The 23,873-nt window shown below is 36.7% G+C and overlaps 1 protein-coding gene across 2 annotated transcripts; it reads right to left on the bottom strand.

The window, feature by feature from the left end:
• Positions 1 to 447: 447 nt before the first annotated feature.
• On the bottom strand, positions 448 to 3,095 carry LOC127125901 (uncharacterized). 2 transcript variants are annotated; one of them, XM_051054756.1, is made up of 2 exons: positions 2,421 to 3,095; positions 448 to 734 (listed from the first exon to the last, which is right to left on the bottom strand). In XM_051054756.1, the coding sequence occupies exons 1-2, from the start codon at positions 3,089 to 3,091 to the stop codon at positions 719 to 721; spliced, it is 687 nt and encodes a 228-aa protein (XP_050910713.1). In that variant the 5' UTR covers positions 3,092 to 3,095; the 3' UTR covers positions 448 to 718. The 2 variants fall into 2 exon arrangements, with proteins under 2 accessions (XP_050910713.1, XP_050910714.1); XM_051054757.1 differs by having other exon boundaries at positions 448 to 725.
• Positions 3,096 to 23,873: the final 20,778 nt, after the last annotated feature.

Here is a 23,873-nt window from a genome sequence, read left to right as displayed (position 1 = left end):
TTTTCTCCATTCAAACAAGTGTGATAGTGTGCAAACAGTCAACATAAGAGAAAGCTAAATTAGAAATATAGAGAAACAAATTTAAAACAAAATGGAGATTTTCTGGTATTATAAGAACAACTAAACACTAGTCATTACATAAGGGAAAGTAATAGAGTTTGGTAGAAAAAGATCTGAAAAAAAATGTTTCAGTTGAAAAGTTAAGGAGGTATATTTATTTGTTGGGTTTGAAAAGGTTGAGACATGGAAGCAAAAGGTCGTGGAAGGGAAGAGATGCAAATAAGAGGGAAGAGGTCGGCGGATGAAAGGGGTACCTTCATGGAAAATCAAACTAGAGATCTAATAAAACAGCTTAATCCAACTGTAAGGTACAAGATCTATCTATCTGTTACACATTAGATACAACCTACTGATGAAAAAATTCTTCATAAAAGTGCAAGACGAAAGTAACAAATGGCTAAATATAATCATGATAATGGACCAAATATAAAAATGTCATATTAATTCACCCAGCAAAGATGACAAATTATTAAAAAACCATGTCTTGCATCCTTTACAAGTATGATTTGAAAGTCAAACAGGCATACAGATGCAGGCTTATTCTTGAGATCTGTACTGGGAAAATGGGAAAACTATCTTTGCTTCACAAAAGGAAGGAGATGATGACTATGACCTCTGCCTGCGATCCTTTAAATTTTAAAATCCAATGACGAAATTCTTAGAGCCTGCAAATTCTTCAGAGAAGAATATGAGAGATACCAAACATATAACATTCAATTCACTAAATGCAATATAACAGGCAATAGAAATGCTCAAAAGCAAATTAAACATTTCTAACATAATAAATCACAGTATAGCACAACCATACATCACCAACATGAAAAACATAAATCACCAACATGAAAAACATCACGTCCGGCTTCTTTATATAATGATGTAAAAAAAAATTCCAAGACTTAATAAAATATAAATGATCAGTTAGCAGAGTATGTGTAGCTGACTAGAGTACAACAATATCTTAAATAGATCTAGAAGCACATTTCTAATATGACTGGCTCTGGATAAACACAATCCTCCATCACCTGTTGTTTCAATGAAACAAAGAGGTCAAATTAACCATAACAACCAACGTAGGTACATCATTTCCAATGATGTAACAAGGAGTTAGTTAACTACACAGCGCATAAGCCCGGTAGTTTCAGCTACAAAGAAGCACATCCAAAGCTAGCCCTCCCACACATAAAAGAAAGTTACTAGAGCCCAGATTTTGAGCTTTTGGTCAATCTCGGTAGCCAACCTGGCTCACGTGAAAGGCCATTGGGAGAGTCTCCCTCTCATGCACAAATTTGCTAGAGTTGGAAAAAAAATGCAGTGCAATCATTGCACTTAGTGAGTTGGGGCTATTGGATGAAGACCAATTGACCCGCATTCCAATATCAGCAAACCAAATTCAAAACACAATCTTAACATGTGAGACATAAGATTTTTCATGCAACAAACTTGAATTAATTAAATTACCAAAATCCATGTTTTCCGACAAGAATAAAGACACCTTAGATTCTATACAATCACAATTTCAGTAGTTATGGATCTAAGTTATTGGATGAAGATCTGATGACTAGCATTCCAAATTGTATTTTAAATTTAAAACAGATTTGGGGAATTTAAAATACAAGTAGACCAATCTTAATCCAACAATAAGTATCCATTAACACAACATCAGGGTTTGGCAACTGGAGATTTGCTGCAACAAAAAACCAATGATTTCACTTCTGTTCGATGAAGTCTCACTTCTGGCTTCCGACAAGAATCATGACTCAAAATTCTCTAGACACAATTTCATTAATTGCGGATCTAGGTTGTTTGATGAGGAGCGATTAACTCACGATCCAAATTGTATTTTAAACTAGATTTGGAGGAAGCTAAAATACTAGCAAACCGATATTCATCCAACAACATAGATCCACTGAACCCAGCGTAAGCAAGGTTTGGCAACTGCAGATTTGCTGCAATAAAAACAAATGTTCGAATCGGTCTCTATCAAATTGAAGGCACTACACGAAAACCGGATCAAGAACCCTAGACCCGATCTTCATCTAGTAGCTCCCATTTGCTAAGAGTGACTACATTTATTACCTGCATCAAATGAGGGTCCCCATGATCACAACCTGACTAGGGCATGGGGAACCCCCATTTGTGCGTACCATATAAACATCCTAAACCCTAGACACAATATCCAACTTCCAAACAGCTAAATTCATCTACAATCAAAGCACATGGCATGTGAATTTTCAAAAATAAAAACAACTGAATAAATAACAGTAAACATTAACACACCAAAATAATGTAATCAAAACAGACAAACAAAAATCACAAGATAGCAACAAAACAAAAGAAATAGAATTGACAAAAAAAAGTACCTGGGAGGAGTGGAACCAATGTTGAGATTGCGATGAAGAATCCTACCAGGGGCGGGATTGACAACACCATCAAACAAGTCCTTCAAGCCCATATCAACCGCTGCATCTACTCGAGGCGGTGTGGGAGTACACTCCTCAGGCACAATCCTCTGAAAGTAATTCCCATAGATATACTCAAGAGAAAACTCATGGTCTTCAGTGTACCTCGGAATGTGACCATGCCATTCCCACACAATATACTCCCCTTCTTCTTCCGCATGAAACCCAACAGCAATGCTACTTTCACAAATTATAACCGTTTCACCAGAATTAGGCTTCAGCGAATGCGATTTCCCATTGAGAATTCGGTAAACGACTTCAGCTTCAATCTGAGATTCTTCTTGAAAGGTTGCGCTTAGTCCATTGTCTTGGTAGGGATGGGGCTCGTATTCTAGTTCTTCTTCGTCGTCGTCGGAAATGAAATCCTCGTCGGTAAGTTGGTTGTCAGAATTTTGAACCTGAAGGCTGCGCATTAGATGGTGGAGGAACATGGTATCGAGGCGGTTGACGGAGGAGGAAGAGTTGTTTGGAGGGGAGCTCATGGTGTTTGATGAAAGTTCTCCCTGAAAATGATTGGCTGGGTTTTGCGAAACCGAAACGGGTTTTACAGGGTTTATGAAAACACAACACATCCTATATATATTTTACAAATGCCACATTTTAAAAAAACTTTTAATACCAAACATATTTTTAATTTATAATAATATAATCTATACTTATATATAATATAATGACAAACACATGCTTTTGATATAGTTTATTGAAATTTTTACTCAACTAATCCATTTTTAAAATCCCAAAATAACTCATTTTTCAAGATTAATTTCTAAACTATCTCACTTTGAAGAGATGACGTCAGATGAATTGATGCATGCTCCCTAAGTTAAAGAGGTGGCGCCAATTGGATTGGCTAGTGTAGCCGGTGTTGTCAATACAATTGGCGCACATGTGTAAAAAAAGAGAGGAGACGCCAATTGATCTGGCGCCTCTGTGTATTGCGTAATTTTTTTTGAAAAATAATGTATGTTTTAGCTAAAAGTCGAAATCGGACCAATTGATATTAATATTAATATGCGTTTACATATAAATACCATAAAGACTAATGTCGTTAACCAGGATGACCTAACCGACCTCCGGTACCACATCCCCTAGCTATCCGAACGCGTGACCTTAACCCACGTTGATGCGAGTTGGTTCGTTGGTTAGACAGAAATATACCTAAAGACAAAAAAAATAGAAGTATTGAGAGACTCGATGTCTTACGTGGATGAGTGCGAGTAAAAAATGATAAGGATGTTATGGAAGTGATGTTTTGACCAAATGCTATCGGTTTGATTGTTGTAATCAGATAGAAATGTTGTTTTTAAATGTTGTGGTTGTCGTGCAAAAAGTCAATTGTTGACCAAAAGTCAACTGTTGTATAAATGGTCACTTTTGTACTCTTTGTACATGTGTGAACTTTGAATGTGATTGTATGAAATGATATTTGATATTTGAATGCATGGACTGTTTGAAATAAATTGTATGGATATGAAAGATATTGAAATGAATGAACATGAATCAACATGGAATAGACTAAGTCATGAACTTGATGAATACCTAATCATGGATCAATGGAGATGACCATAACTTGGATGAACAATGCCAAGCATGAAACAAAAACTCTAGCAAGGCCCAAGATGTACAATGAATTAGGTCATAATCAAAGATTCATGAACCAAACAACAATAGCAATGCAAATGGCATGAATGACATTGGCCAGATGAAATAGGTTAGGCATGGACTAAGCATGAGCATATGATCAGGTGCAATGCTAGGGATGAGTTGAATCAAGTGGAAGTTATGATACCATGGAAATGGGCTTTGATCGGTCACCATTTCCATTGAATTCCCGCCGTTAATCCGACATATTTTCATCACTTTGGTAAGATTTATGTTTGTTTTCAGTTGCTTTGGAGTTATTTATCATGTTTTGTTGATTTGGTATCGCATTGCATTTGATTACAAGTTTATGTCAAAAAGATCTCGTTTATGCTTCGTTTGGTAGTGTCATTGTTACAGGCTATTGCACAGGTTTAAAAGCAAGAATGGTGAAGTTATGGACACTCTGAAGGACGAAAATATGAAAGAACAGCAGAACAACACGGCCAACCGTGTGCCACCACACGGCCGTGTTGTTGATCAAGCAGAGCAGAGATGAAGCAGAAAACAGAAATCAACACGGCCACCCGTGTGCCACCACACAGCCGTGTTGATTAAAACAGTGCATTAACACGGGCACCCGTGTGTAGGGACACGGCCCGTGTTGTTGCCACTGTAACTTATGCTGAAAATAATTAATGTTGAAGAACAACACGGCCACCCGTGTGCCACAACACGGCCGTGTTGATTGGACGCAGCATGGAAAACCTAATTTTTGCTTTGTGAACCGATGCTGCTCATTAAGGGTAGTTTGGACCTTTTGCTTGGAAGAGAGTGATCTGAAACTATAAGAAGGCCTAGAAGAGAAAGAAGAGGGGACTTTTTGACAGACGAATGAAAGCATTACAGTGGAGGAGATAGCGAATACGACGGATTCGAAGACGGCGAGATTCAAGGGTAGCCACCATTGAAGATCAAACTCTCCTAATTCTTTGTAATGTTTAATCTTTCCTTTATGAGTTCTTTAAGTACTATGAGAGGCTAAACCCCCCAATGCTAGGGGGGTGGTCCTGATTTGATCTGATGTTATGAATTTGAACAAATGATTTCCTTATTGCTATGTTACTTATTTCAATTCGATTATGTGATGTTATTATGCTTTTGTATCGGACAAATACAAATTGATCTATGACTATCAATAACAGGACCGTGATTGTTAGGGTTTTCACACAATTAGGTTTATGATTGCATCACCTAGGACTAGGAACTTTTATAAATCACCGTAAACCTTGATATTGTTTATGATTAAAACCAATGATTGATTGAATGGACATTTGAGCAAGAATTGGTAGTTTAATAGTTTCTTTCTTAAGGACTTAAGGAAGAACATTCTGAGGTTAGGTAATTGAATATTTCATATGTATTAAGGAAATCTTGACTGAATTCATAATTGGTTAAATCAACCACTTCCCCTAGCATGCTTTAACTTAATCAATTCCATTTTTACTATCTTTTGTTTTATTACTATTATAAATTCCAAAACAACCAAACCATTATCGTTTTGTTCTGAGAGAATCAAATTAAAATAAGTATTTCCTACGCAATCCTCGAGATCGATACTTGGAAATAAAACTCCTTATTACTACATCGGTAAAAATAATACACTTGCTATTTTTCCGATCAAGTTTTTGGCGCCGTTGCCGGGGATTGCCAAAATACCTATTTTAATTTTTATTCTATTGAAATTTTGTTGCTCGCCAACCAAAATTTTATCTGTGATGACCTTGTTATTCAATTCAAATATTTGTCTAACTTGTTTATGCGAGGTAAGCCCTCAGCGAATTTTTCTTTTGACGCAGATCCAGAAAGAACTCTTCGCGCTAGACTGAGACAAGCTAAGAGAAAGAAACTGGAATTAGCAGAGAAAGCGGAGGGAGAAGTTGTTTCAGTGCACTCAGAGAATTCAGATTCAGACACGGAAACAGTTCCTGAAATCATGGCTGCTAATCCACCACCACCACCACCACCACCAGAGAGACTTCTCGGTGACTATGGCAGAAACAACACTCCGGGTGGTCGTATGACAATTGTAAACCAACCGGTAAATGTCGACCAATTTCAGTTGCATCCCAGCACCATTAATCAACTTGAAAGGCGGTCCTTTTCTGGAAGAGTGAATGAAGATGCCAACAAGCATCTCCAAAGGTTTTTAACTATGAGCACAACGCTGAAAATGCCTGGACATAACGAAGAAGCAATAAGGCTTGGTATGTTCCCATTCACTTTAGCAGATGAAGCCGAAGAGTGGTTCTATTCTTACCTACTGGCAGTATCACTACATGGGAAGAGATGGAAACAACATTCTTGCATGAATATTTTCCTGCATCAGTGTCACTGAGAAAAAGATACGAAATCCTAAACTTCAAGCAGAAGGAGGGTGAGTCACTAGGAGATACCTATAAAAGATTCAAGAGAATTCTAGTGGCTTGTCCTACTCACAACATGGATGAAACTAAGCAGATGCAAATGTTTGTTAATGGTCTTCAAATTCAAACGAGGAAAATCCTTGATTCAGCAGCTGGTGGCTCAGCTAACTTTGCAACAGCCACAGGTATGAAGAAGATAATTGAAGCAATTGCCTCAAATGAGCATTTAGAGTTATATGACAGGGTATCAAGCAAATCTGCAGTTATCGACTTGAAGCTTGAAACAAACAAACAGGTGAAAATTGAAGAAGCAGTTGCTGCGGAGGTAGAGAAAAGGTTGAAAGCACTAAACATAGGTGCTCAGAAAGTGGCTCAAGTACAACAGGCACCAAACGATGTGTGTGGCATTTGTAATGGACCACACAATACTGTTCATTGCTTTGCAACACCACAGCAGATAGAAGATATCAAGTTTTTAAAGCAAAACAATCCTTACTCCAACACATACAATCCAGGGTGGAAGAATCATTCCAACTTTGCATGGAAGGATCAAAACGGGAATGTGCAACAGCAGGTACAAGGTCAATATCAAAACCAATATCAGCAACAACAACAACAGGTCCCTAAGAAGGCAGATTGGGAGATCTCAATTGAAAAGATGGCAGCTCAAAATATGCAATTTGAAGAAGAAACTAGAAACAATCAGAAAAATACCACCGCCTCCCTAAGGAATCTCGAAGTGCAGCTGGGGCAGATAACACAACACTTGGCAAGTTCTCGAACACCAGGTTCCCTACCAAGTGAAACAGTTCAAAATCCGAGAGGTCAGGAGAATGTTAATACTGTCACGACGACAAAGAAAGAGGTTGCTAAAAAGAAAAAAATTATATCACCGAGCGAGCTGACTAAAGAAGAAACTACAAAAGGAACTAAACCGATGATTAAGTTTCCCTACCCTCAGAGAGTGACTGTAACACCCCGATAAAATAAGATAATTATTTAAATTGAGTTAATAATATATTTATTAATTTAATTAAATAATTGGAATTATTATTATTATTGGAATAATAATTATTGGAATATTATTGAGATTATTATTATTGGAATAAAAGTAGAAATCAGTAAAAAGGTTCCATTTAGTAAAAAGGTCCATTTTCACGTGAAAAGGGAAAAGAGACAGAAAAGTGGAAAAGGGCAAAGAGAGCCAGAGAACAAGGGTTGAAGAGAGGAAAAGCTTGAAGCTGCAGGATTGCCGGATTAACTCAGGTAAGGGGGGTTTATCATCGTTTAATGGGTATTATGGGATAATATGTACTGGGTAGTGATAAACCATTGATTTACCTCTGATTGGAATGATGTATGATGAAAATTGTGAAATATTGGATGAACGAAATTTGGATTATAAATGAAGGAAATTCATAGGAATTAGATGTAATAATGTTAGAGTTTGTGAAATCGAATAGGGTATGATTTGTGTTAGAGGATATGAACGAATAATGTGTAAAATTGGACTGTGGAAGGTTGAATTGGATAGATCTCGTAGCAGAGAAAGCCATAGCAGATCTGGAAGTCTGGTTTCTGGTCATACGCGTATGAGATGGCATGGTACGCGTATGGCACTAGGCAATACGCGTATGGATGAGGAAGATGATGTTTTGAACGTAGTTTGGTCTCTGTTGGTACGCGTATGGGGAAGTGGTACGCGTAGCATACGCGTATGAGATGGTGTTACGCGTATGGGATTTGGCTGAGGAATGGGCCATACGCGTATGGGACTAGGCAATACGCGTATGGGCAGGATTGTGATTTTTCTGTGCTGTTGTTGTGCAGTTTTTGGTTGTTCAGCTGAGTAATGTAAATTAGCTGATGTATGATATATTAGGGATCATTTCCCGTTGTTTTGAGTAGTATAGGTATTAGTAGAGTGTGCTAATACTGTGGTTGTTATTTGGCATGATATGATATGCTTATGTGATAAAATACTGCTGATGTGTGATAGTATGCGTGATGCTGTGAATGTATCAGTTATGTGTGCATTGGTGAATAGACTGTTTTATGGCTTAGAGTGTGAGCATATATCTATTCTTGAATTGTTGTTGATGATGTAGCATTGCTAGGTGATTAGCATGCATGTTGTGGCCTTTATGGTGGTAGCTAATTCCCATGGTGAGGAATTAGTGATGAGTTATTGTGAATTGTTGTTGATGTTTGCATTGCTAGGTGATTTAGCGTGCATAGCATGGCCCTTGGGGTGGTAGCTAATTCCCATGGTGAGGAATTAGTGATGTGAGTCACTAGGTCTCAAATGAGTGGGACTAGTGAGCTTGGTAGCCGTACCTGGATTTGGTCGGTGAGGTTGAACTATATGTTCACGAATAGTCGGTACCGCATGCATGGAGTCTCATTGCATTTGTATTGTATGGCGTATAATATGAATGGATGTATTCCAATATTATACGTGTGTTTTGTGGTTGAGTTGAGTATGATTTTAGTTGATGTTGCCGCTGCTGAATGTATGATCTGATTAGGGTGATGAATGTGTGAAATTACTTGGCATTACATGTTAATTTATAATGCTTATTATATCGATTGAGAAACTCACCCTTACAACTATTTTTCAGGTAACGAGCATTGATTGAGTAGAAGCTAGTGCTTGGAGTCTAGTGTAGTCTCCTTAGTGGGTCGTGCTCTGATAGATGTAACATCGGGATGGGATGTTTTACCTTATTGAATAATTTTACATGCAACATGTTACATGTTTTACATGATTGATGAGATTTATATCCGCTGCGTTTTATGCAAAAATGCTTATGTTTTGAATTAACAAAAGAGCATGACAGTTATATTGTTGAATGGTGTGAAATATTGTGTGACACCCTTAATTGCATGTTTACTCTGATTGAGATATTTATTATTTTAATTAAATATTTGGGGGTATTTTAAAAGGGTGTTACATTAGTGGTATCAGAGCATAGTCGGTCGAGTCGAGTCGTAATTATTCTGTTCCCCTGTACGGGATAGGTGTTGTGTAACCCTATCAGTACTTATTGTTTTAGCTTGTTGGGTTTTCAGAATAGAGATGGCTGGAAGAGGTAGAGATGATGCTGCAATTGCTGAGGCTCTGGGTATGCTAGCTGGAGTACTTGGAGGAAATCCGAATGTTGTGGGAATGGGAGCTGCTCGTCAACTGAGTGAGTTCCAGAAGAACAATCCTCCAATGTTCAAGGGAGCATACGATCCAGATGGCGCTCAGAAGTGGTTGAAGGAGATCGAGAGGATCTTCCGAGTGACTGAGTGTGCCGATAACCAGAAGGTCAGGTTCGGTACGCATATGCTGTCAGAAGAAGCAGATGATTGGTGGGTTGCTACCCGCACTGAGTTGGAATCTGCTGGGAATGCTAAGATCACTTGGGCGGTGTTCAGAGAGAGATTCCTGAGGAAGTACTTTCTAGAGGATGTCAGAGGAAAGAAAGAGATAGAGTTCTTAGAATTGAAGCAGGGTAACAGGTCTGTTACTGAGTATGCTTCTAAGTTCACAGAGCTGTCAAAGTATTACACTCCCTATGCTGAGGCTACTGGGGAATTTTCAAAGTGTGTGAAGTTCGAGAACGGGTTGCGTCCCGAGATCAAGCAGGCTATTGGATATCAGCGGATTAGAGTGTTTTCTGATCTGGTTGACTGTTGCAGGATTTTTGAACAGGATACCAAGGCCAGAGCGGAAAGCTATCAGCAGAGGGTTGATAGGAAAGGCAAGAATCAGAATGATCGTGGGAAACCGTATGCAGCTGGCAAAGGTTTCCAGAGACAAAGTGGGATGAAGAGGTCTAGTGGGGGGAGACTCCAGTGCCCCTGCTAAATGTTTCAGATGTGGTCAGGCTGGACATCGTATCCATGAGTGTACCAGTAATGAGAAGAAGTGTTTTAAGTGTGGCAAGGGTGGTCACTTGGCTGCAGATTGTCGGTTGAAGACTGTGACTTGTTTCAACTGTGGAGAAGTGGGTCATATCAGTCCACAGTGTCCTAAGCCGAAGAGAGAGAACCAGTCGGGAGGCAAGGTCTTTGCTTTATCGGGTTCTGAGACTTTTGCAGACGATCGTTTGATCCGAGGTACGTGTTATATTAATGGCTTTCCTCTTGTAGCTATTATTGACACAGGTGCGACTCATTCCTTTATATCTTTGGATTGTGCTGTGAAACTTAAGTTAGAGATATCTGAGATGTATGGTAGTATGGTGATTGATACTCCTGCGAAGGGTTCAGTGACTACTACTTCAGTTTGTTTGGATTGTCCTTTGAGTATTTTTGGTAGAGACTTTGGAATGGACCTCGTGTGTCTTCCACTAGTGCAGATTGATGTTATCCTGGGTATGAACTGGTTGGTGTTTAACCGAGTCTATATCAATTGTTTTGATAAGACTGTGATTTTTCCTGAGATTGAGGAAGGAAAGAGTTTGTTTCTGTCAGCAAGGCGGGTGAATGAGGCAGTAGCAGATGGGGCAGAGTTGTTTATGCTGTTAGCGACTTTGGAGGCTAAAGATAAACTTGTGATTCGCGATCTAGCCGTGGTGTGTGATTTTCCTGATGTGTTTCCGGAAGAAGTGAATGAATTACCGCCAGAGCGTGAAGTTGAGTTCTCGATTGATTTGGTACCTGGTACTAGACCGATATCGATGGCTCCGTACCGTATGTCTGCTGTTGAGTTAACTGAATTGAAGAGTCAGTTAGAAGATCTGTTGGATAAGAAATTTATTCGTCCGAGTGTGTCACCGTGGGGTGCACCAGTGTTATTGGTTAAGAAGAAAGAAGGTACTATGAGGTTGTGTGTGGACTACAGGCAACTGAATAAAGTGACGATCAAGAATCGGTATCCTTTGCCGAGGATTGATGATTTGATGGATCAGTTGGTTGGTGCGAGTGTGTTCAGCAAAATAGATTTGAGATCTGGGTATCATCAGATACGTGTGAAAGCTGAGGATATTCAGAAGACTGCTTTCAGAACAAGGTATGGACATTATGAGTATTCTGTAATGCCTTTTGGTGTGACTAATGCGCATGGAGTATTTATGGAGTATATGAATAGGATTTTCCATCCGTACCTAGACAAGTTTGTTGTGGTGTTTATTGATGACATTTTGGTGTATTCGAAATCTGAAGAAGAGCATGCTGAGCATTTGAGAGTGGTGTTAGGAGTTCTACGAGAAAAGAAGTTATTTGCTAAACTGTCCAAGTGTGAATTTTGGTTAGAAGAGGTTAGTTTTCTTGGACATGTGATTTCAAGAGGTGGTGTTGCTGTTGATCCTTCTAAGATAGAAGCGGTGTCTAAGTGGGAAGCTCCGAAGTCTGTTGCTGAGATTCGAAGTTTCCTTGGATTGGCTGGTTATTATAGGAAGTTCATTGAGGGATTTTCTAAGTTGGCGTTACCGTTGACGATGTTGACCAGAAAGGGGCAAGCGTTTGTTTGGGACTCAAAATGTGAAGAAGGTTTCCAAGAGTTAAAGAGAAGGTTAACTACTACTCCTATTTTGATATTACCAAGTCCGTCAGAATTATTTGAGGTTTTCTGTGATGCTTCATTGTTGGGTTCGGGTGGTGTGTTGATGCAGAATAAGCAGGTTATAGCTTATGCTTCGAGACAACTGAGGGTTCATGAGAGGAACTATCCGACGCACGATTTAGAGTTGGCAGTCGTGGTATTTGTTCTGAAGTTATGGAGACATTACTTGTACGGGTCAAGATTTGAGGTTTTCAGCGACCATAAGAGTTTAAAGTATTTGTTTGATCAGAAAGAGCTGAATATGAGACAGAGGAGATGGTTAGAGTTTTTGAAGGATTATGACTTTGGTTTGAATTACCATCCGGGTAAAGCAAACGTAGTGGCTGATGCATTGAGTCGGAAATCATTGCATATGTCTATGTTAATGGTTAAGGAATTGGATTTAATTGAGCAGTTTAGAGACTTGAGTTTGGGGTGTGAGAGTACCCACAATAGTGTTAAGTTGGGAATGTTGAAGTTAACGAGTGGTATTCTGAATGAGATTAGAGAGAGTCAGAAATCCGATGTGCTTTTGGTTGATAAGTTGACTTTAGTGAATCAAGGTCAAGGTGGTGAATTCGGAGTTGATGAGAATGGTGTTTTGAAATTTGGTAATCGGGTGTGTATTCCGGATGTTACCGAACTTAAGAAGAGTATCCTGGAGGAAGGACATCGTAGTGGCTTAAGTATTCATCCTGGAGCTACGAAGATGTATCATGATTTGAAAAAGTTATTTTGGTGGCCGGGAATGAAAAGAGAAATTGCGAGTTTTGTTTATTCTTGTTTGACTTGTCAGAAGTCGAAGATTGAGCATCAGAAGCCGTCTGGGCTAATGCAACCGTTGGTTATTCCAGAGTGGAAGTGGGATAGTATCAGTATGGATTTTGTTTCTGGGTTACCAAGGACAAATAAGAATTTTGAAGCCATTTGGGTGATTGTTGATAGATTGACGAAATCGGCTCATTTCATTCCGATCAGAATGGATTATCCGTTAGAGAGATTAGCTGAGTTGTATATTGAGAAGATTGTAAGTTTGCATGGTATTCCGTCGAGTATTGTTTCGGACAGAGATCCTAGATTTACATCGAAGTTCTGGGAAGGTTTGCAGAGGGCTTTGGGAACTAAGTTGAGATTGAGTTCTGCATATCATCCGCAGACTGATGGTCAGACTGAGAGGACGATTCAGTCACTGGAGGATCTTTTGAGGGCTTGTGTTTTGGAAAAGGGAGGTGCTTGGGATTGTTATTTACCTTTGATTGAGTTTACCTACAACAATAGTTTTCATTCGAGCATTGGTATGGCACCGTTTGAAGCTTTGTATGGTAGGAGATGTCGGACGCCTTTATGTTGGTATGAGTCCAGTGAGAGTGTTGTGGTTGGACCGGAGATTGTTCAACAAACTACGGAAAAGATTAAGATGATTCAGGAGAAGATGAGAATTGCTCAGAGTCGTCAGAAGAGTTATCACGACAAGAGGAGGAAGTCACTTGAGTTTCAAGAGGGAGATCATGTGTTTCTTCGTGTTACTCCGATAACTGGGGTTGGTCGAGCTTTGAAGTCGAAGATGTTGACACCTCGATTTATTGGTCCTTATCAGATTTTGGAGAGGATATGAGAGGTAGCCTATCGTATCGCTTTACCGCCGTCACTTGCGAATTTGCATGAGGTTTTTCATGTGTCTCAGTTGAGGAGGTACATTCATGATCCGTCGCATGTGGTCCAAGTAGATGATGTATAGGTGAGAGATAACCTGACTGTTGAAACATCACCTATGAGGATCGAGGATCGAGAGTTGAAGCAGTTGCGGGGTAAAGAGATTGCTTTGGTAAAGGTAGCTTGGGGCGGACCAGCAGGTGGCAATGTGACTTGGGAACTTGAGAGTCGGATGAAGGAGTCTTATCCTGAGTTATTCACTTGAGGTATGTTTTCGAGGACGAAAACTCTTTTAGTGGGGGAGAGTTGTAACACCCCGATAAAATAAGATAATTATTTAAATTGAGTTAATAATATATTTATTAATTTAATTAAATAATTGGAATTATTATTATTATTGGAATAATAATTATTGGAATATTATTGAGATTATTATTATTGGAATAAAAGTAGAAATCAGTAAAAAGGTTCCATTTAGTAAAAAGGTTCATTTTCACGTGAAAAGGGAAAAGAGACAGAAAAGTGGAAAAGGGCAAAGAGAGCCAGAGAACAAGGGTTGAAGAGAGGAAAAGCTTGAAGCTGCAGGATTGCCGGATTAACTCAGGTAAGGGGGGTTTATCATCGTTTAACGGGTATTATGGGATAATATGTACTGGGTAGTGATAAACCATTGATTTACCTCTGATTGGAATGATGTATGATGAAAATTGTGAAATATTGGATGAACGAAATTTGGATTATAAATGAAGGAAATTCGTAGGAATTAGATGTAATAATGTTAGAGTTTGTGAAATCGAATAGGGTATGATTTGTGTTAGAGGATATGAACGAATAATGTGTAAAATTGGACTGTGGAAGGTTGAATTGGATAAATCTCGTAGCAGAGAAAGCCATAGCAGATCTGGAAGTCTGGTTTCTGGTCATACGCGTATGGTACTAGGCAATACGCGTATGAGATGGCATGGTACGTGTATGGCACTAGGCAATACGCATATGGATGAGGAAGATTATGTTTTGAACGTAGTTTGGTCTCTGTTGGTACGCGTATGGGGAAGTGGTACGCGTAGCATACGCGTATGAGATGGTGTTACGCGTATGGGATTTGGCTGAGGAATGGGCCATACGCGTATGGGACTAGGCAATACGCGTATGGGCAGGATTGTGATTTTTCTGTGTTGTTGTTGTGCAGTTTTTGGTTGTTCAGCTGAGTAATGTAAATTAGCTGATGTATGATATATTAGGGATCATTTCCCGTTGTTTTGAGTAGTATAGGTATTAGTAGAGTGTGCTAATACTGTGGTTGTTATTTGGCATGATATGATATGCTTATGTGATAAAATACTGCTGATGTGTGATAGTATGCGTGATGCTGTGAATGTATCAGTTATGTGTGCATTGGTGAATAGACTGTTTTATGGCTTAGAGTGTGAGCATATATCTATTCTTGAATTGTTGTTGATGATGTAGCATTACTAGGTGATTAGCATGCATGTTGTGGCCTTTATGGTGGTAGCTAATTCCCATGGTGAGGAATTAGTGATGAGTTATTGTGAATTGTTGTTGATGTTTGCATTGCTAGGTGATTTAGCGTGCATAACATGGCCCTTGGGGTGGTAGCTAATTCCCATGGTGAGGAATTAGTGATGTGAGTCACTAGGTCTCAAATGAGTGGGACTAGTGAGCTTGGTAGCCGTACCTGGATTTGGTCGGTGAGGTTGAACTATATGTTCACGAATAGTCGGTACCGCATGCATGGAGTCTCATTGCATTTGTATTGTATGGCGTATAATATGAATGGATGTATTCCAATATTATACGTGTGTTTTGTGGTTGAGTTGAGTATGATTTTAGTTGATGTTGCCGCTGCTGAATGTATGATCTGATTAGGGTGATGAATGTGTGAAATTACTTGGCATTACATGTTAATTTATAATGCTTATTATATCGATTGAGAAACTCACCCTTACAATTATTTTTCAGGTAACGAGCAGTGATTGAGTAGAAGCTAGTGCTTGGAGTCTAGTGTAGTCTCCTTAGTGGGTCGTGCTCTGATAGATGTAACATCGGGATGGGATGTTTTACCTTATTGAATAATTTTACATGCAACATGTTACATGTTTTACATGATTGATGAGATTTATATCCGCTGCGTTTTATGCAAAAATGCTTATGTTTTGAATTAACAAAAGAGCATGACAGTTATATTGTTGAATGGTGTGAAATATTGTGTGACACCCTTAATTGCATATTTACTCTGATTGAGATATTTATTATTTTAATTAAATATTTGGGGGTATTTTAGAAGGGTGTTACAGTGACAAAGAAGGAACCTAGTGAGTCAGACTTGGAGAAATTCATGACAATGTTTAAAAGGATTGAAGGTCATATGGCTTTGTTTGAAGCACTTGAAAGGATGCCCATGTACAAGAAATTCGTGGAAGAGGTAATGGCTGAAAAGAAACCAACCACTGAAGAACAGGTATCCGGTAAGGAACAATATAATGCAAACTCCCTGGAGCAGAACATTCCTAACAAACAAAAGGATCCAGGAACCGTCACAGTACCATGCACAATCAAAGAAAGAACCTTCAAAAAGGTACTAATAGATTCTGGAGCTAGTGTGAATCTAATGCCATTATCGATCTATCACAGGCTGGATATTAAAAATATCAGTGATATAAAGACCAATCTGAAGTTTGCGGATCACTCAAGAAAAGATGCATATGGTATAGTTGAAGATGTGCTGGTAACAATAGCGGACTTGACTTTCCCAGTCGATTTTGTAATCCTAGACATACCTGAAGACAATGAGGCACCCATCATTCTGGGTCGACCTTTCATGAAGACGAGTCGATGCAAGCTCGACATGGATGAGTGCACGTTAACCTTGAAAGTTCACAACAAGGAAATAACATTGAATGCTATTGAAAACCAGGAGATGGAGGAAGATACAAAAGCTCAGTATCAAGTAGGCTTAATCAAGACATTGAATACTATCAAAGGCTCACCACTGCCAGTAGCCACCCGAAATGGAAAGATTCCTAACACTGAAAGGATAGTTAAAAAGGAATCGTGGCACAAAAGAGTCCACACTGATAAAAGAGACAACGTCCGTGTTGTAGACAAAAGGTGCAACAAGGTTTTCAACCTGAAATACCCCCCATGATAAGGGAAATGAACCGTCGAGCCATGCGACGTTAAACGAAGTGCTTCGTGGGAGGCAACCCACGCGTTTGATTTCTAATTTATTTCGTTTTTATTTTTCTGGGTGTGTGCTAAAATTTTGTGTAGGGGAGGAGGAGAAGTAAAAGGGCAAAGTCACAAACACCTCCAAATGGAAGGAAACTACACAAGTGCAGTAAACCAACAGTAGTCGCTGTGAGTCCCCTTTGTATCTGGATTTAAACATTGAGGTCAATGTTTAGTTCAGGTGTGGGGGGGTTTTTCCTTTCATGTTTTATTTCCATCGCTTTTGTTTTTGTTGTCGTCGTATTGTTTTTGTTGTTTACTTGTGTGTACAGGGTGATGAGAAATGGTTGGACGAATCCGAGATCAATGGTAGTGGATGAAAGACACCCCTCAAACTTAGGCTGATAAGGTACCCCGGAAGTTGATGCAACCTTGAGAAAAGAAGTCAGACACATTTTGGGGACACCGGACCAAGAAAGCGGTATGGAAAGACCAAGTCAGGAAAGAACCACATAACACGAAGAGACTTTCAGAGCTTGCAAGCTAACCAACATGGTGAGATCACAAAAAGCCAAACACGAAATATCAACATGAGAGTTCAGCCAGGTATGACTTTATCACTCTGATTTTGCGTATGTTCTGTTGACACGTCACAACATGACAACACACACTGAGGCAAGTTGTTTGTTTAGCCAGGGCCTTTCTAGCCATCCCTATATGTATGTTTCCCTTCGTAAACCCCGTTGAGCCTTAGCCATTTTATTCATCGTAAACACCATCTTAACGTTTAAGCATTATTCATCATAAACCCCCTGTTAACTTTTAATCATCCATTTCCTTTTGTGTCATAACTCTGTATGATTGTGTGAATTGCAAGATGTGCAATAAAACTAAGTTTGGGGTGGAAATCTTGAAAGAGAAGGCAAGTGCATAAGATGAGATCATACAAAAAGAAAAATAGTATGTATTTTCTTTAAAAGAAAAAAAAAGAGAAAAAAAAAAGAAAAAAAGAAAAGAAAAAAAAAAGAAAAATGCACTTGCCGAGACCTTAGATTCTAACAGATATAAAATGCTCGGAAAATTTGAGTAGAAAAAGAGTCAAAAGAGTGAAATTAACCCCCAGAGTATATGTGATGCACAGAAAAAAAAGAGAAAGAAAAATCACACAACATGACTACCGAGTTCAAAGCCCTTTGTTATCCAATTTTTTTTTTGTTTATCCGACCGTACCCAAGCCCCGTTACAACCTAAAAAGACCTCAAAAAGTGTGTGGAATCTGCTGTGGTAGTGACATTAGAATGTATTCAAAGTTAAGAGTTTGGTATTGCATACTGTGTTGTGAGTGTACACACCTAACCCTGAGAGATATTGTGAGTGTGTGAAAAGCTTGCAGGTGAAGAGGTTTTTGATGTGGAAATGTGGTAAACTACCTGAATCAGAGAGACCTGAAACTCGATTGGAAAGGAAGAACACAAAGGGTGAAAGACTAGGTTGCATTGTGGAAAGCGAATTCGGGGGTGACCTTTGTTTGGACTCAATACATCACTTGAGGACAAGCAATGAGACAAGTTTGGGGTTGTGATCGGTCACCATTTCCATTGAATTCCCGCCGTTAATCCGACATATTTTCATCACTTTGGTAAGATTTATGTTTGTTTTCAGTTGCTTTGGAGTTATTTATCATGTTTTATTGATTTGGTATCGCATTGCATTCGATTACAAGTTTATGTCAAAAAGATCTCGTTTATGCTTCGTTTGGTAGTGTCATTGTTACAGGCTATTGCACAGGTTTAAAAGCAAGAATGGTGAAGTTATGGACACTCTGAAGGACGAAAATATGAAAGAACAGTAGAACAACACGGCCAACCGTGTGCCACCACACGGCCGTGTTGTTGATCAAGCAGAGCAGAGATGAAGCAGAAAACAGAAATCAACACGGCCACCCGTGTGCCACCACACGGCCGTGTTGATTAAAACAATGCATTAACACGGGCACCCGTGTGTAGGGACACGGCCCGTGTTGTTGCCACTGTAACTTATGCTGAAAATAATTAATGTTGAAGAACAACACGGCCACCCGTGTGCCACAACACGGCCGTGTTGATTGGACGCAGCATGGAAAATCTAATTTTTGCTTTGTGAACCGATGCTGCTCATTAAGGGTAGTTTGGACCTTTTGCTTGGAAGAGAGTGATCTGAAACTATAAGAAGGCCTAGAAAAGAAAGAAGAGGGGACTTGTTGACAGACGAACGAAAGCATTACAGTGGAGGAGATAGCGAATACGACGGATTCGAAGACGGCGAGATTCAAGGGTAGCCACCATTGAAGATCAAACTCTCCTAATTCTTTGTAATGTTTAATCTTTCCTTTATGAGTTCTTTAAGTACTATGAGAGGCTAAACCCCCCAATGCTAGGGGGTGGTCCTGATTTGATATGATGTTATGAATTTGAACAAATGATTTCCTTATTGCTATGTTACTTATTTCAATTCGATTGTGTGATGTTATTATGCTTTTGTATCGGACAAATACAAATTGATCTATGACTATCAATAACAGGACTGTGATTGTTAGGGTTTTCACACAATTAGGTTTATGATTGCATCACCTAGGACTAGGAACTTTTATAAATCACCGTAAACCTTGATATTGTTTATGATTAAAACCAATGATTGATTGAATGGACATTTGAGCAAGAATTGGTAGTTTAAGAGTTTCTTTCTTAAGGACTTAAGGAAGAACATTCTAAGGTTAGGTAATTGAATGTTTCATATGTATTAAGGAAATCTTGACTGAATTCATAATTGGTTAAATCAACCACTTCCCCTAGCATGCTTTAACTTAATCAATTCCATTTTTACTATCTTTTGTTTTATTACTATTATAAATTCCAAAACAACCAAACCATTATCGTTTTGTTCTGAGAGAATCAAATTAAAATAAGTATTTCCTACGCAATCCTCGAGATCGATACTTGGAAATAAAACTCCTTATTACTACATCGGTAAAAATAGTACACTTGCTAATTTTCCGATCAGGCTTGAACCAATGAACATAGACAAGCAAAAGATTAACATGTAAGGCCAAGAAGTGAATGCTAAACAGACCAAAGAAACCTTCATAATAACGATGAACAAGTGGGCTTTTAATGGATCTTAACCAGGCAAGTGAAGCATACACAATGGATGATGTAACAACCATATGGCTACCAAACAACACAACAATCATTTCAACCTTTACTCGACGCATCATTCACACCAATGTCTCCCTTCAATCGTCCTGGTCGTCCTCTAATAACTCAAACGCATCTCAACTACTCTGGCATGGATCACGAACTCAGCTATGGCGGTAGCGCTTCATTGCAGGTGATGGTGATGTTCCTGAGCCCTCAAATCCTCAAACACCTGGGATGAATCATCAATGTGGGTTAAGGTCATGCGTTCGGGTAGCTAAGGGATGTGGTACCGGAGGTCGGTTAGGTCATCCCGGTTAACGACATTAGTCTTTATGGTATTCCTATGTAAACGCATATTAATATTAATATCAATTGGTCCGATTTCGACTTTTATCTATAACGTACATTATTTAAAAAAAAATAATTACGCAATACATAGAGGCGCTAGACTAATTGGCGTCTCCTCTCTTTTTTTACACATGGGCGACAATTAGATTGGCCACACCAGGTGCACTAGTCAACACAATTGGCGTCACCTCTTTAACTTAGAGAGCAGACACCAATTCATCTGACGTCACCTCTTCAAAGTGGGGTAATTTGGAAATTACTCTGAAAAGTGGATTATTTTGATTTTGATTTTAAAAAAATGGGTTAGTTGAGTAAAAATTTTTAATTTATTTCTTATTTCATAAATATCTCTTTATTTAAATAATATATATATATATATATATATATATATATATATATATATATATATATATATATATATATATATATATATATATATATATATATATATATATATATATATATATATATATATATATATATATATAAACAAAAATATGATTTTGATATAACTTAACTTTTATTTTATAAATATCTCTCTATTTAAATGAAATACCTATATATAAAGATAAAAAAAATTGATTTTAATATAGCCTATTTTTATTTTATAAAGATCCCTCTATTTAAATAAAATACCTATATACATTAAGGGAAATGATTTCGATACAATCTATTTTTTATTCCACAAATATCCCTCTATTTAAATAAATACCTATATATAAAAGTAAAAACATGATTTTGATACAATCAATCTTTTATTCTAAACATATCCCTCTATTTAAATAAAATACCTATATATAAAAGTAAAAACATAATTTTGATACACTCTATTTTTTATTTCATAAATATCTCTCTATTTAAATGAAATATAGGTAAAAACATGATTTTGGTATATTGTATTTTTTATTCCATAAATATCTCTTTATTTAAATAAAATACATATATCTTTACCTATGTATAAAGGCAAAAACATAATCTTAATATAGTATTTTTTTTATTCCATAATTATCCTCTATTTAAATAAAATACCTATATAAAAAAACTCGATTTTGATATAACCTAGTTTTTATTCCTTAAATATCCCTTTATTTAAAATAAAATATCAAAAAATATGGTTTTGATATAGTCTATTTATTATTCCATAAATATTTTTTATTTAAATAAAATACAGGTAAATATATGATTTTGATATAGCTTATTTTTTATTCCATAGATATTCCTCTATTTAAATAAAATTCAGGTAAAAATATGATTTTGAAATAGTCTATTTTTTATTTCATAAATATTTTTCTATTTAAATAATATTTAAATAAAATGATGGTTAACTTCTTTTTATGATTTTTTTATATTTTAAATAATTATTATTTTCAAAAATAATATCAAAATAACTTACTTTTCAAATTAATTATCAATATAATTATTTTTCAAACAAAAATAGTTACACGTCTAAAGTAGTTGCCATATCAAATGGAGTTTGCTTGTTGCACTAAGGCCCTACTATGCATGGCTACTGCATGCACCTTAAGCCAATGCAATTGGCGCATACATTATGCCATTAAGAGCATGCGATATTGCAAGTGGTGCATGCTTTGTTTTTTTTTTTTTTTTTTTTTTTATTTTGAAGTTATTATTATAAAAAAATAAAATAAAAAAGATGGAAATAATTAATAATATTATGTTATAAAATTAAAATACATAATAATTGACAAGAAAATCAATGACCTGTCCAATCGAAACACCCATTTGTTCCACATCCCGGTGCATTAGTCTGTCTTCGAGGTCTTCCACGATTTTCCTGTGGTGTTTGGGGTCTTTGAATGTTAACATGATGCAATGATGGTTGGTGTAAAGGTCTTGCGGAATGTCGTATTTGACAAATTTGTCATTATTTCTCCCCAATAGTTTAGGGGTTGCCGCCATCGAACCCTTTTCTCTAAAGGAAATTTTTATTCTAGTTATCTATATTGGGGGTAATTTTAATTCCATTTTTTTAATATGGTAAATATTAATGAAAGGAAAAGGTACAAGGTGGGAAACGGTATTATTCAGTTTCTTTCACTTTAATAATTCCTAATAGAATACAAGGTGGAAATAATTAGAAAAAGAAAGAAAAAGTTTTGCCGCAGGATGCATAAGTATATATATATAGGAACCAAACATTCTCACCTTTCTTCTTCATCTATTAGGAACCAAACATTCTCTAAATATCAATCGATAAGCTAAAATATGTGCCTATACTTACAAGACAATCATTCTCATTCTTCCTCGTTCAATTGTAAATTTCTCACAATAAAGGGAAAATAGAAAAAGTCAGCATATTTATTCATTAAGTAGAGTACTCTTGTTGTGCCACTCTTTTTTGAAATGTAGTGTGAAAGACGAAACTATCACTTAGAATTGAAACAATTTAAAATATATAATTAAACTTTTAGTTTTCTATATAGCATTTACATTTTAAAATATATTAACATTTTAAAGAATATTATTTTAATCTTGAATAGTCTTTAAATTATAATGACAAATTAGATATTGTTGAATAAAACAAAAATATGAAACTAAAAATTATAATATAAATAATACAAGTTGAAAGTGATGAATTGTTTTTATTATCAATTAAAAATATATGTTAAATAACATCGATCACAACAATTTTAATGAATTAAATTTGCATTAAGAAAATAACAACTTATATATAAATATAATATATGGTAAAAAAAAACTCTCAGCATAATTTATTTTATTCCTCAACATATATGGGTTAATTTTGAAAGAATGACAATTTTACTTAGCATAACTCTTGCAAAATAAAAGCGATATTTTATAAAGTTATGTACCGTTAATAAATCTTCTAAATATTATTAAATAATAAAAATATAAAATATGTTTTAGTATCTTATTTTATTATTTTACCATAAAAAATAAATATATTATAAGAATGTGCATTTTTAATGAAGCGAATCATAAATTTAAAAAATCACCTGATATTAGTTATGATGTCGACTTTGTATCTTAAAATATTGTATTTATGATTTTTAAATTTGAATCAAGACATAAATATGATTTTGTTCATAGTTTAAAAAAACTTATTGAAGAAACAACAAAATAAAACTAATATAGAATTCTATTAAATGATTAAAATAGGGTATATTGATAAAAAAAATGATTTTTTAAATTTATTAAATAATAAATTTATTAAATTTACTATACATTTAAATACATTGATTATGAAATAAACTTGAAAAAAAAAAAATTAATTAAAGAAACATATAAATTCTTGAATAAATTTTTAATATGACGGTCAAGTACTCAAATAGAATGAACCACGTACAACCCGACTTGATCTGGAACATTTTTTTGAAGCAAAAAAAGTGAATAGAAAAGAGAGCGGCGTTTCAATTGGGATCTTGTTGGGAAGGAGAAGAAGAAGTGCTTGAAGATTAATACTATT

Source organism: Lathyrus oleraceus, chromosome 3, assembly GCF_024323335.1.
Source record: "Lathyrus oleraceus cultivar Zhongwan6 chromosome 3, CAAS_Psat_ZW6_1.0, whole genome shotgun sequence".
Taxonomy (NCBI): Eukaryota; Viridiplantae; Streptophyta; class Magnoliopsida; order Fabales; family Fabaceae; genus Lathyrus; species Lathyrus oleraceus.
The sequence above is the reverse complement of the archived record's forward strand: the minus strand, read 5'-3'. Positions and strand labels throughout refer to the sequence as shown.